This window comes from Rhea pennata, chromosome 11 (genome assembly GCF_028389875.1).
Source record: "Rhea pennata isolate bPtePen1 chromosome 11, bPtePen1.pri, whole genome shotgun sequence".
NCBI lineage: Eukaryota > Metazoa > Chordata > Aves > Rheiformes > Rheidae > Rhea > Rhea pennata.
In genome coordinates, this window is record NC_084673.1 from 17,573,972 (window position 1) to 17,587,959 (window position 13,988).

A 13,988-nucleotide genomic window follows, 5' to 3' on the forward strand; every position below is an offset into this window, starting at 1 on the left:
GGCACTCTAGTGCCAAAAGCTTTTGCTACTGCGAGTCTTAACTTCCCTCAGTTATCAGTTCCCAGGTGTCTGTGATGTCATTTTATTAGATCACTAATCTTAATACAGTTCTTAAAAGTCTGTACTTGATTTGCCAAAATGTAAAATCAGGACTGGATCACATTTTGGACAGAGAAATAAAATGATTAGTAGAAGTAAACTAACTTAACTAAAACAAGTTCCCATCTTTTCATTGTCAGTAGACATTAATCCATTACATTTTTTTTCCTTCCATAATTCAAGTAAAACTCAAAAATACTTTCCAGTCATAACTTCAAGTGAAAACATGGCAAACATTAAGTGAAAATATTAAGTCTACAGATCCTTAATTGAGAATATCAAGACTGTCCAGAGTTGATGACGTTATTAAAAAACATAATTTGGCAAATACTTAAAAGTGTGAAAGTTTTACTATTGTTTTGAAAGCAGTCTAAAGAATCTCTGAGAATAATCTTGTCTGAATTAGATCTATTCAAATGTAAAGTCTGTTTAAAGTTGTTCCATGCTTAGACTTCTGTTTGCTGCATCTCACTTTTTCCACACAGAGGAAAGCAAATAAAAGGGTAGCTAAAATAATACTTGAGAATTTCTGCAACTGATGCGTGCACAGTGACATTGCATTCTTTATCTGCTGCTTTCTGTATTTTTAGAAAGATTTTAACCATCATTCTTTAATAGGTGTGCTGGGGTAGAGTGTAATTTGTTTCCTTGGAAATAGCAAAAAATCTCTAGGTTCTATGTAATGTCTGTCTTCGAAAGCTCCACGGGTGTGTGAAGAATTAATAAGACTAAGATGACACAGCTTCACCTCCTTCAAAATTTAAAAGTTAAGAGGAAAAAGGAGATGATGTTTGGAATCTCTGCAATTGGGTGAAATAATGTTCAATTCTTAAAAAGTCTAAAAAGATGCAAAGAAAAATTTGTGTTTCAGTTGGCTTGTTTATGTAGACTTTTTAATGAGAAATAAGCTGAAAGGAGAATGGTTTCATGTAAAATACTGCTTATACAGTTGTTTCTAATGATTTTTGACTAAGCTGGTGTAGTTCATTGCCTAGTGAAATGTTTGGAATTTGTATTCTGTCCTTGCCTACAAAACTAAGAACACTTAAGAGACTTCGAAGAATTATTTTTGATTTTGAATTGTTTAAGACTACCATTATTTGCAGATCTGGAGATTTTTCCAGTTCATATCAGAATGCCACAGAAGGCTGACAAAAACAGAAACGCAAAATGTGTTATGAGACAGAAAACTCCTTTTAGACAGTTTTACAAGAGTGAGTTAATTTTTTTGATTATATGAAGACTTTATATATAAATACACAGGAAGGAGTCTTCCTCCCTCCCCCCACCTCTTTTATTCTTTTTGCAATCTTTACGATTGCATTTTTAAATCAAATCAGAAATTTATGATAGCAGCCTGAATTCTTTGTATTGCATCGTATATGTTAAAGCAAGATGTAATAACATCATTTAAGTTGTGTTTTAGCAAGAAATGTAAAAATAGGGATTATATAACCTAAACATTCTTCTATAATACAGATGATTTCTTTCCCCCTTCTCTCTTCCCTCCTCCCCCCCCCCCCCTTTGGTATAGGTGCTTAAAATGTTAGTATTTTGATGCAACATACTTTAATGGTCCCCTTCGCCCAAGAAAAAAAAGCAACCTTCTTTCCCCCCCCCCCCCCCCCAACTAAGCTTAAACAGAGCTACAGATAACTTCTGGGTAGAGAAACTTCACTGGACATCCCCCCCACCCCACTCCCCACCCGGTGACATGCGCAACTCTTGTCTGCTTGCTCAGCTTCTTATTTTGCTCTTGAAGTTGACTTAAGTTTAGGTATTATATGACTTCGATATTTTTAAGAAGTTTTTTGATGAAATGCATGAATGGTTCCTGTCTTTTTATCTTTGCAGGGAGTCTGAAACACACTTCTCCTCTGATACAGACTTTGAGGATATTGAAGGAAAAAACCAAAAACAAGGCAAAGGAAAGGTATGATGAGTTTATGGTGACACTGAAGCATTTGCACTGTTACAAACTGAGAGTTGCAGCACTTGTTTTGAAGCTGAATGATTCAGGAATAATTTTTGAAAATACAGGTTTTCTATGAAGAGTTCATACTTATATTTTTATGGAAGTGCTTCAACTTAAGTATTTGCAAGGTACTTTCTAAGTATTATAGAGGCACAAGAAGAAAAATACTTCGATTATTCTGTGTGTGTGTTATATTCTATACTTAAGCTTGCTGCTAATGTATTACTTTCTGGTGTGTGTTAGTAATCTTGGCTTTCCTTTCATTTTAAAACTGTTTGCACAAAAATAATTGCCTGAGAAGTTCCTGAGTTTGATGACAAAGCGACTGTACTGCCTAGATGGGAGGTGCCCTGGGTGTCCCCTGCCCACGTGGCTCCCACGCTCTGTTTGGTCTAATGAACCCCCTGCCCAGGCAGCCAGTGCCCCGCACCAGCCTGTGCCCCTAGATGTTGGAGTGCAGGTTAGGAGCACCTCACTGTTATGAGTGTGTGATAAATATTTTCAAATTAGAGCAGTTTAAATTCTGCTTATGTTTTTTTCCTAATCTAAGTTCTTGGCCCGGGAACCTGTTTTCTTTCTTGATTCCCCTGGTACTCCTGTCTTGCTCCCACCCAACTTGTACTTGAATTAAAAACAGAAGGTTAGTGAATTGCAGAAGAGACTATCCCTTATATGATGTATTAAGGGAACTGCTATAGGTATTCTATTTAAAATCTGTATAATCTATTTCACAATTTAAACAAGAGGAAAACCTTTCTGTGTCATACACTCTCGCTAATTGTGTTATTTAGCAAAAGATTTTAAGTAAGAACTTGATGAAACAGAACTGATGAATCCCATTAGTTCTTGTGTCAAATCGAAATCTATTATTATTGTCAACTTCAGATTTTAAATCAGGTTGCCTAAAGCAGAAGTCTTGTATATAGTTGTCACTTAAGAATAGTTTGTTTTTTAAATTACTGTATAATAACCAAATAAAACTTCCTTTGTTTGTGTGTGATTGCAGACTTGTAAAAAAGGAAAAAAAGGACCAGCGGAAAAGGGAAAAAGTGGAAACGGAGGAGGGAAACCTGGTGGTCCAAATCGGATGAATGGACATCACCAACAGAATGGTGTGGAAAACATGATGCTGTTTGAGGTAGTTAAAATGGGCAAGAGTGCTATGCAGGTAAGACTTCGGATCTCTTTGGGACTTATATGGATATACAATTTAAATATAGCAGTAATACTATTTTTCTTCAAGTATGAGTTTATTAAATTAAGCTTAGAATGAGGTCTTTTTCATTGTGTAGTTTTAGTTCCAGGTTAAGATTAAAGAACCCCTTTTTGCACTGTTAGTATTTGAATTTTGAGAGAACTGATTTTTTTCATTTCCAAATACCAGACTTAATCATATATATAATGAAGAAACTTATAATACTCTTCAACATGAATTCTAGTATCCCGAATGAAGAAAAGTTAATTTACGCCATATGACTTTTAAGCTCTCTCTCTCTCTTTTTTTTTTTTAATGTGGCTGTAGCTAAACAGAAATGTGGTTTATGCCTCTGCTCATTGGAAACACTTAATAGTAAATCTGTAGTTTGTACGTGATCCCAGAACTTAGGTCTTCTGTCAAGAAACAACTGTTTATCCTGTCCCGTAAAATCACTAGCTGTAGCTGAAGGTCTGCTCTTCATATTTTGACTAACTGGACTTAGCTCATGTGCGTTGCTGCCCAGGAATAGGCTGGAATTTAGATTAGGAGATTTTATTTAATTTGTCAGAGGTTTCTGGATTAGGCACTCTCTCCTTTAGGTAATAGGACTAAAGTCTGTTAAAAATGAAGCTGGTTAGACATTTTTTATATGGAAAATGCAGTTAAATAAGCAAAATGTTTGCCTGACTTTGCAAACCCTCCAGTGAAGGGAGGGTTAAAATGCAACTCTGTCAGCCATGAAGATTTCCTGCTGACTCACTCATGTGACTCCTCGGCAGCCTAGCCGAGACTATCTTTGGGATTGAAAATCTAGGGTTTATAGCTTCTCTGATACGTATGCAGGAAGTTGGGTCTATATACAGTCCTCTCGAGATTTGCAGGCTCCTGGGAACTGGAGACCTTGAAGCCTGAATTCCTTGGCAGAAATTTAATCCAGATTTTTCTTAAAAAAAAAAAAAAAAAAAAAAAGAAAGAAAAAAACTTTCACTTATTTGCACAGGGAACTTAGGATATTTGTGTCCTTTGTTTCGAGTTTTCTTTAAACTTAGTATGAAATAAGGCAACAGCTATAAAAGTTTATTGCCTATGTGCTGCATTTTTCAACCATTTATCAGAGATTTGATTTTCTAATTATACAATGAAAAAGCCAAAATGTTTTGCTGTAGGCAATTTTTATGAAAACTTTTTGCAAAAACACACTTTCCAAGAGAAAAGTGGACATTTTTTAGGCCGGATTATTCTATTAAATGGGAGAATTGAAACCTAGGTAGTAGATTGAATCTTAGTACTTACATTTTGTCAAAAATAAGGAAGAAATCTAAAGTAAACTCCAGCTCAGCACTCACTGTTAAGAGTTTTTTCTCTGTAGCCCTGAGCTTGCTTGGTTACTTCAAAAGACTTTAATAATAAGAAAATCTGTATATTTCTATTCTCTTCCATTCTTCACAGTTTGTTCCCTACCAAAAAGTGTTCATCCACTGAGACAAAAAGTTTTAAGCAGCTTAATCCTCTGCTGGAGAGTGTGTATATGTGTGATTTTTTTCTAAGGGGGAAAGAGGAGGGGGGAGAGAGAGAAACAGCTGCCTAAATGAAATGCTTTTCCCTAATACTGTCCTGGTCTTGCACAGTGACCTTCCTTATGGGCATAATGTAGGAAGTTTCCAATTTTCTTTCCATCGTCAAATTGGTACCAGTCATGCTCCTACTGGGAAAACTGAAAGATTCACTTTGAATGCATTTTTTTTTTTTGATTCCTTCTTGTCTTGCTGACTAAATGTGTGTGTCATGCTATGACCAATTTTATTCTAAGGAAGAAGGACTTAGCTGCATTTCTTAGTTTCTGCAAGGAAGTTTTCAGCATGGCAATATGTTATGTTACCTTCAAAGCACTGATGTCTGGAAAAAGTAAGTTCTGAGAAGAATATAAGCAGGAATCATGGTAGGCTGCAAAGTCTAATTGTCTTGAAATTTTGAATTGTTTTGTAGGCTCTATTTAGAGAGTAAACCTGGATTTTAGGGCAAGACACCAATATATTACAACAGGAGTTGTAGCTGTTGGATTTGAATGCCTAAGTGGTATCTGTAGAGAGAAGCTTCACCAGTTCTAACACCTCTCCTTCCTGAACTGGTGCTATAGAAGCAGTTAATTCTTCTTGCAATTTTCCTCAAAAATACTTAGTTATCAACTTTGTGCTTGTATGTTTACTGAATGAAATTAGTTCTTTTCCTGAAAATTAGTTCTGTGGGAGTTAAAGATGATTCTACACTTTTGTTCTGAATCTGTCAGAAAATCCAGAATTCCATTTATTTCTGGAAAAAACAAGAATTGCACTTACTGGGAAGTAGTTAAATAAAACTGACTCTTCTTAAATTATAAAAACTAAGAAGTGCCTTTATGTGTTTCTTTTCAGTCTGTAGTGGATGATTGGATAGAGTCATACAAACATGACAGAGATATAGCACTTCTTGATCTCATAAACTTCTTTATTCAGTGTTCAGGCTGCAAAGGTAAGATTTTTGAAATATTACAGAAATGTACTCCGTTTATGCAATTTTGTAGCATGTTTCTCTCTTATGCCACATGGTGTAGGACTACTCCATTCCTGGGGCCAGCCTACATTAAGTTCTGGCAGTATTTTTGAAGTTGGGGGGTGGGGCAAGGGGAGCAGGTGGTTTAGAAATGTTACAGAATTATTTCAAAATTGTAGCTTGAGCCTGATTTTGACTGGAGAGAATGCAGTACTGTTACGTAACGCTTCCTACATCTTCCTCAGTTGCTGTAATTATTTCAGAAAGCCACTGCACTCTCAATATTAGTAGTTGGAATTCTAGTTTGGATATATCATGTTCATATCAGTGAGCTTTCTAGGACTATATCATAGCCTTTTTAGAGATACTTGATTTAAAAGAGATTTTGGACAGCTTTGTAGTAGCCTCTCTGCAAGAAGACTATATTCCTGTATTTTATTTTATTCTCTGTTTTTGGGGGGCTTCTGGTTTTCTTTCCTATATTCTATGTCTTTTTTTTCCCCCTCTTCTTTACCTCCTTTTGAAGAGAAGGTAACCAACTCACTTTGTGTCGATGCACTTGACAGACTATAAGTAGGATTGAACGCAGTTTGTTCTGCTGTAGTGTTTCTCCATCCTGATAAACTTCTAATGTGTATAAATCTCCAGAAGGCTAACAGGATTCCTCAATAGAGGCTATCTGTGCTTTCAAAAGCAGTTAATCTTTTGATTATTTTTATCAGAAGAAAAATTACAGAACCTCTTTTTTTTTAATGCCTTTTGAGACAATCCTTCCAAGTATGCTGCAGTAAACTTCAGGAGGTCTATTTGTTTTTTTGTCATCTTTTACTTTGACTCAAATCATTAGATTGTAAGATAGAAGTTACATGAAATCATTGAGTTTATCATTGTGCAGAAGACAATAGAATAGCAGTAGAGCAGTTTGTAATTGTCTTACTGTACAATTTAGAATCTTGAATCCTGAAAGGTCACTTTGTATCAGTGCAGCCTCTGAGCTGATGAAAAGGTCTAGCATAAATATCTTTTGACTTCTGAAAATGAACAAATGAGTGAATTTTAGATTTTGTGTGTACACAACACACACGTGTACATACATAACTACAGATATAGAAAATATTGGTGCTGAGCACTTGTATACAGATGCTAAAATGAATAATGGGTGGCTTCTTAAAAATATGTAATCTGTAGACTACCTGAGAACTGTCTATTTTTACAGTGCAGTAGGAGACATATCTCTTTCATGTTAAGAGTTAATCTAATCTCTAAATTGTAGGAGTTGTTACAGCAGAGATGTTTCGACATATGCAGAATTCTGAAATAATCCGAAAAATGACTGAAGAGTTTGATGAGGTAATTTATTATGCTGACAGAGTATTTGATATTACTTTTTAATTTTACCTGTCCTCACCTTGCTGGACCATGTTGCTGCAGGTTTGTTTCAAGGATAGGTTCATTTTTAGAAATGGCCAGGCTTTTATGAATGAAAATCTTAAGCTCATTTTACTGTGGTTTTTAAGACTGTAGAAAATAAGCGTCTACATGTAATTGTTTATATAGTAGTTCAACAAATATATATCCACTCTGTTTTAGAAAGTGGAAGCTCCCAGTGCTGAGGGGCTGTGTGTGTCCCCTTTGTGAATGTGGGGCTCTAAAATCTTAAACTTAACAACCATTTTGAAAGTTAATCTGTACATTTTTATTAATTCACAAATCGTGCAAACTTCAGTTTGATTAATATCAAACTGTCTTCAGTTTGCTTTGCCTTTTATGGGACTTTCTGGTCTTTCTCCTTTTAAATTGCCATTTTATTTTCTGTCTCAGTGAATGTTTATGTAAATGAAATACTTCCTTAAGGTTTATTTCTGAGGGGGGGTGGATAGGGCAGAGGTAGGAAACTTAGAATGTTAATTCAGTAAGTAGAGTTTTGTGTGATCTGAATTATACAAAGTGTTGGAAGTTGTCTCTGCATGTAAGAAACCAAAACTGGAAAGTACATTCATTTTTGTGTAATCAGATTCTTTCATGTGCTCTCTATTCCTAGGAAAATAAAAGGGACTTTAAAATCTCCTCCCAACATTCATCATAATGATAAATAATCAAATAATTTTCTTCTCACAAATTAAAATCCAAAAAGCATTGGTAACTTCAGCCGAGGGCACACGGTAGTGTGCACTGAAATCTAAAAAGTTTTGTTTTGGACTGTTTATTCAGTTCTTTGATCACTGAGTTATACTTGCTCTTTCTTCTAACAGAATTCTAATGAATAATTGCACTCAGACTTCTAATCTCTTTATGCATGCTGCCTTCGTTTTTAAGTTGTAATGTGTAGCCGGTTAGAGTAGGGAGTTACAGAAGCACTGATAAAAATTGTGTGGTTCCCCCCCCCCACTTTCCCTCATCCCCCTCGACATTTTGGCTGTTATTTGTAAAGATCCTCAAGCAGAGGAGGAAGATATGTTCATTATTTTCCAAGTGCTATAGTAGATTGTTTTATGTCAGGAATTTTCAGTCTGATGGAGGAGCATCTCCCTATAAATGTTAACACAGTCCTAAACTGAGTGTTCCTGAATATATCAGCTAACTGGTCATGTCATGCTGCTTTGCTTCTACTGTAACCAGAAGCAGATGTGTAAGGGGGTGTAAAGTTTATTTCTGGGGGGGGGGGAGGATAAGGCAGAGGTAGGAAACCTAGAATGTTAATTCAGTAAGTAGAGTTTTGTGTGATCTGAATTGTACAAAGTGTTGAAAGTTGTCTCTGCATGTAAGAAACCAAAACTGGAAAGTACATTCATTTTTGTGTAATCAGGTTCTTCAGATGTATCATTTCTTGCTATCAAAAACCTGGACTCTTATGTTGCACCTGTCTCTCTTTAATTAAAAAAAAAAAGATTGTAAGATTTTCTTGTTTGTACCCCCCCCCCCTTTTTTTTAACAGGATAGTGGAGATTATCCATTAACTATGGCTGGTCCCCAGTGGAAGAAGTTCAAATCCAGTTTTTGTGAGTTCATTGGAGTACTTGTGCGACAGTGTCAATATAGCATCATATATGATGAATATATGATGGATACTGTCATCTCACTGCTTACGGGACTGTCAGATTCTCAAGTCAGAGCATTTCGGCACACTAGTACACTGGCAGGTCAGTGAATTTTTCTGCATGTTTCCATTTTATTGTCTGTTTCACAGGAAGAAACTGTTCTGGTTAAATGTATTAAATATTCAGCTTGTGTTTTGTTGAATATTGTACTTTTCCTTCAATGCAGTTTGTTTGGTAAAGCTTTCTTATTGTTTTTGTTTTTCATTATTGGAAAACACAAAATTATTTTTGAGGTATCCTAATCAGCTCTATCGTACTTCATTTTTGTTAGCTTTAGATGTAATAGAAAAAATACATATGAAGAAACTTAAGTTGATTCTACAAGCTTTTCTTCTATCGTAATTTTCTTCTCTAGTAATCTGTTCAACTTGAAACACAGTTGAACCTGTCTGTCTTGCGTTAGGTCAAATGGAAGTCACTGTATTTTAAATTGGATGTAATTTTTACTGCAAATTAAAACTGCACTTTTACATTGAGACTGTGGCACAATGTAATTGAAGGTGGCATTTCCACTGATTTACATGAGAAATAAATTTGAACAACAACAGTACAACCACTAAGTTTCTGTATATTTTTTAAAAGTTGTCCTTTTTTACTTGATTTTTTGCTCCAAATCTTTTAAGTAGTAACTATATTCCTTATGGGTTCAGTGTGTCATATGTGTGTGTTTAAAACATCTTTTGATATTGGAGAGCAGGTTTTATAAGTTAGTTAGTTCTGAATCTGCACAGATTAATGAAGAAGAGTCTCACATGACTAGACTGCTACATGATACCCTGTAAGTCTTCTCTGTAGCAATGTTTATCTGAACAAAGGTGAATTTAGGCTGCACAGGAAGTGCTGAAAGTAGTTTGTTGGCTTCACAGAACTGATTGATTTGCAGCTAACTTCTGTTATAACTGCCTGGTCAGTTCTGTCCCACTGACAGACTCAAATTTCCACTCCTCAAGGCATTTTTCATAGGAGGAGTAAAACATTTAATTTCAAAATAATATACTAATTCTGCTCTATTGTCAGTTCAATTATTATATGATCAATAAGACCAATATAAATTTTAATTATTTAAAAATGAATTCCCCCTACCTTTGAGTTGTGCCTGGATAAAAGTTGCACATATTGCCCTATTGCATATTTATTTCTACCAAATGAAATATTTTTTAATAATAGCATGTTTGTCTTGGTTTGCAACAGTAGTTATATTAATCCTGTTTACATAGTGCCATTAATTGTACATTGTGTGTAAAATTACAGCTTACTCTTGATGTTTGGATTTTATTTTGATACAGACAACCAACAAAATCCTTGTATCCATCTTCACTGCTGCTTGCAGTAATATTTTGTCTATGATTAGTTCTGACGTACATATTTTTTTCATCGTGGTATCTTTAGATATCATGGAACGTGACAATATTTTGATAGGTCTGCATGTCTTTATGCTGTATTCATCTGCTTGATGCTTTATGCTAGTGACACTCAAACTTTTTTTAATTATTGTTTATGTGAGCCCTTTCATGTCTTGCTGCACAAGTTCATAAGAAAAATTAGTTGACTTTTGGCCACTTTCTGTTTTATGGAATAGGCACATTTGTCTCTACCCCTTTTAAAAGGGGAGATTCAGGAAATAAGAGCACACCCTCCAAAGCAAAAACCCCAAACTATCCAAGTGTACCTTAAATTATTGTCAGTTCCTTGGCTTCTGACAGGCTAACATACCTTCTCTGCTTCTGCAAATAAAGGAATACTTAAGGAAAACTGCCTCTCAAAAATAAAGTTGAGGAGACAAGATTGGCACAATCTGGTAGCGTTGCGTATGTAAAATGCTTCCTTTTGAAGGAAAAATCCTCTTCTATGAGGTTGAATGTTTGAGTAATATCATTCTATTAATTCTAATAATGGATTCCTTGTAATGTTTCTTCGGGTAGCGATGTGTAATTTTACATACCAGTCTTTTTCTGGGAAAGCATATGTAGCTCAATTCAACAGTAATGCTTATAATATCAGAAACTTAACAAAAAATGTGAGTGGTTTTATCTGTTGTGTTGATAAGTTATGGTGTAAATAAACTGCAATTTTGATAAATTAATACTGTTTGGTAAGGCAGTGCTCAAAACCTGAAGTTTATATATCTTTAAATTTCACTGAATATTTCACAGTATTTTTCTAAGTCTGAAAACTATTAGTAGGATTCAGGATGTCTGTTTATCAATTTTCTTACATTAGATAACTTCACTAATAATCCTTATTCTTTTTACTTTTTTCGTAGCCATGAAATTGATGACTGCTTTAGTGAATGTGGCATTAAATCTTAGTATTAACATGGACAACACACAACGGCAGTATGAAGCAGAACGAAATAAAATAATTGGGAAACGAGCTAATGATAGGCTGGAACTCTTACTACAGAAAAGAAAGGAGGTTAGTGTAGTTGTGTGCAGCTGGTGTGCTTTACAACTGCTGGAGGTGTAGTTATTAGCCCTTTTGCTTCATTCTCTGAATTGTACATTTAATGTCTGAAAAGCTTAATTACTTTGAAAGGTGCTTCTGAACTTTTAGTCCTATATAGGAGGTAAATGTGGAATTTCAGATACTACCTTCGTAGTAAAATTAGGAAGAGAGACTTGGTAATAAGTGAAACTGTTTTATTTCTTGACTAGTGTCTTAAAATTGCCAGCCATTGACTACTACTGGCCTCTAGAGAAGACCCCCATTATCTTGGTACAAAGTATTGATTTTATGATGTCATACCAATGTTGGGAGAAAGTATGTTTAGGTGATTTTGATACAAGTTTTTCTTCTACACAAAACACTACCAAAGTTGAATTTTTAATTTAATTCTCTCCCCCCCCCCCCACTCCCTGGCCTTTGATATATGAGACTTGCTGATTCCTTGCTGACAGTGCTGTCTTGCTGTGAGCCCTGGTTCATTCAGATTTTAATTCTTGCATTCTGGAGAACTACTAGATTTTTATTTTTAAGACATTAGAAATAACTTCAGGTGATCAAAGGAAACATCTTTCCTTTGCCTTTCACCTTTTGTGCTGTTTACCTATTATTTCACTTAATTGAACAATTCAAATAAACTAATAACTTTGTCTTCTGTTCACCTTTCAAGGATCTTGCAGTTTGAGATGTCCCTTGAACACTGCAACAGTGTTGTTAAATTTAATTGTGCTTACTATGTGTGTCCAGACCAAACCCCACTATGAAAAATACATGTATACAGAGAGAAAGGCAGTAATGTGAGGACAGATACTTTATCTGTTTCAATTGTTCTCAAATATATTGTCTTTTAGGATTTCCACCAGGAGTTTTAGCTTTGATTTTTGTTTTCCAGTTTTTATTGTACTGCATGAAAGCAATCAATAACATTTGATTGTATGGCTGCATTCAGTTTTTGTCTCTTCTAATACAACTTTATCCAGCGTAGAAATTATTTTCTTAATTGGTTTTTCTTTTCCATTTTGCATGTCTTCCACTTTCATATTTTGAATATACTACTGTGGACAGTTGTCATTAGATTTATTCCCAGAACATGTTAGATATTTTTAGTTTGTCTTTATTCTTCTGCTGCTTAGCTGCTGCCCCCTGCCCTCCCGCCCCTCCCCCCCCACCACTTGTGTTTGTTTATTTTCATTTTAGAATCTTGTAATGCTATGGAAACTGTTTGTTGTTACTTTTCTTTAAATTTCGGTAGGACAGATCCTTTACCTTTATATCTGCATTTTTTCTTGTAACTCTTCTATTTGGGTAAGGTCTTCTACCAAAAAAAAAAAAAAAAAAAAAAAAAAGCTAATACTATCTACTGCAGTCCCTACTTCCTCAGTCCTTGACTCTTATTAATATTGTCTTAATCTAGCCTACCTTCATATTTCAGACTGCAAAACAAATATGCCTTGTCTGCTCAGTTCTCTCCAAATCTTTTAACTGACTTTTTTGCACCTTCCAAACACATAAATCTCTATTTCTTTGTTTCAAAACACTGTGTGCACCACATCACCTCATTTGCATATCTTGCTCTTGTGTTGTTATCCCAAGAGACTTGATTCATCTCCTTCATTATTTTACAGCTTGGTATTCTTGAATTCAGTTTTTCTGTAATCCTTGTTAGATTTCAGCCTTTTATTTATTTTTTAATCTAATGAAGTGAGAGGTGAGGAGGAAAGAGGTATTTATAACAGAGTATGTGAATTGAACTTTACTGCTCATGCAGCTAATAAAAGATACAGAAGCACTTTCTATTTAGATTATAAATTCTTAAGGGTACAGAACATTCATGAAAACATTGCAAGTGTGTTAAAAATTACGTTGAACATGAGGCTTAAAAGATATTAATTAGAAAACTAATTTAAATGAGTTTTCTTTATGACTGATTTTATCAGGGACTTGCAGAAACCTAAACTCTCTCTGTCACAGTTGAAGAGCAGTTTAGCAGTAGTCAGAACTATTGATATATATTGTGGTAGACAAATTCCTTAACTAGTTGCTGAGTAGAATTAGTAGAATTCTTAGCTAGGTGCTCAGAATTACTGAGCAAATGATACATGAGTATTTTGGGGAAGGATTTAACGACTATACTTGTAAATGTTAACTTATTTTAGTTTGTCTAACACCAGCACTATCTGATCTGATTGTAAAAGCACTGCTCAATTTTGATACACTTTGTTCATTCTTTCAGCTTCAGGAAAATCAGGATGAAATAGAAAACATGATGAATGCAATATTTAAAGGTGTTTTTGTGCATAGATACCGGTAAGCTGTTCCTATGAAGTAATATGTAGCTCCATTAATTTATTTTAGAAGCTTATAATGAGTTATTTCTGATTATCTCCTTGATCCTATTTTTCCTCTGTACCCTTCCCAATAGAGATGCAATTGCTGAAATAAGAGCTATCTGTATTGAAGAGATTGGAATATGGATGAAGATGTATAGTGATGCCTTTCTCAATGACAGCTATTTAAAATATGTAGGATGGACTATGCATGATAAGGTAAGCTGCCTTCAGAAGAAGGAACAGAACCATCAAGCGTAAGTCTACAGACTGTCTTTGATCTTGACAAACTAGGTTCTGATCTATTAATTATTCTAATG

At 34.9% G+C, this 13,988-nt stretch overlaps 1 protein-coding gene across 3 annotated transcripts in view; it reads left to right on the forward strand.

Moving 5' to 3' along the window:
- Window positions 1-13,988, forward strand: part of STAG2 (STAG2 cohesin complex component) — an 81,270-nt gene that overhangs the window by 38,686 nt on the left and 28,596 nt on the right. For all 3 annotated transcript variants that reach the window (XM_062584301.1, XM_062584303.1, XM_062584302.1), the window contains exons 3-10: window positions 1,954-2,032; window positions 3,081-3,242; window positions 5,684-5,780; window positions 7,075-7,151; window positions 8,737-8,941; window positions 11,163-11,314; window positions 13,575-13,648; window positions 13,764-13,887. In XM_062584301.1, the coding sequence (XP_062440285.1) occupies window positions 1,954-2,032; window positions 3,081-3,242; window positions 5,684-5,780; window positions 7,075-7,151; window positions 8,737-8,941; window positions 11,163-11,314; window positions 13,575-13,648; window positions 13,764-13,887 (970 nt within the window). The remainder of the gene's footprint in view (window positions 1-1,953; window positions 2,033-3,080; window positions 3,243-5,683; window positions 5,781-7,074; window positions 7,152-8,736; window positions 8,942-11,162; window positions 11,315-13,574; window positions 13,649-13,763; window positions 13,888-13,988) is intronic.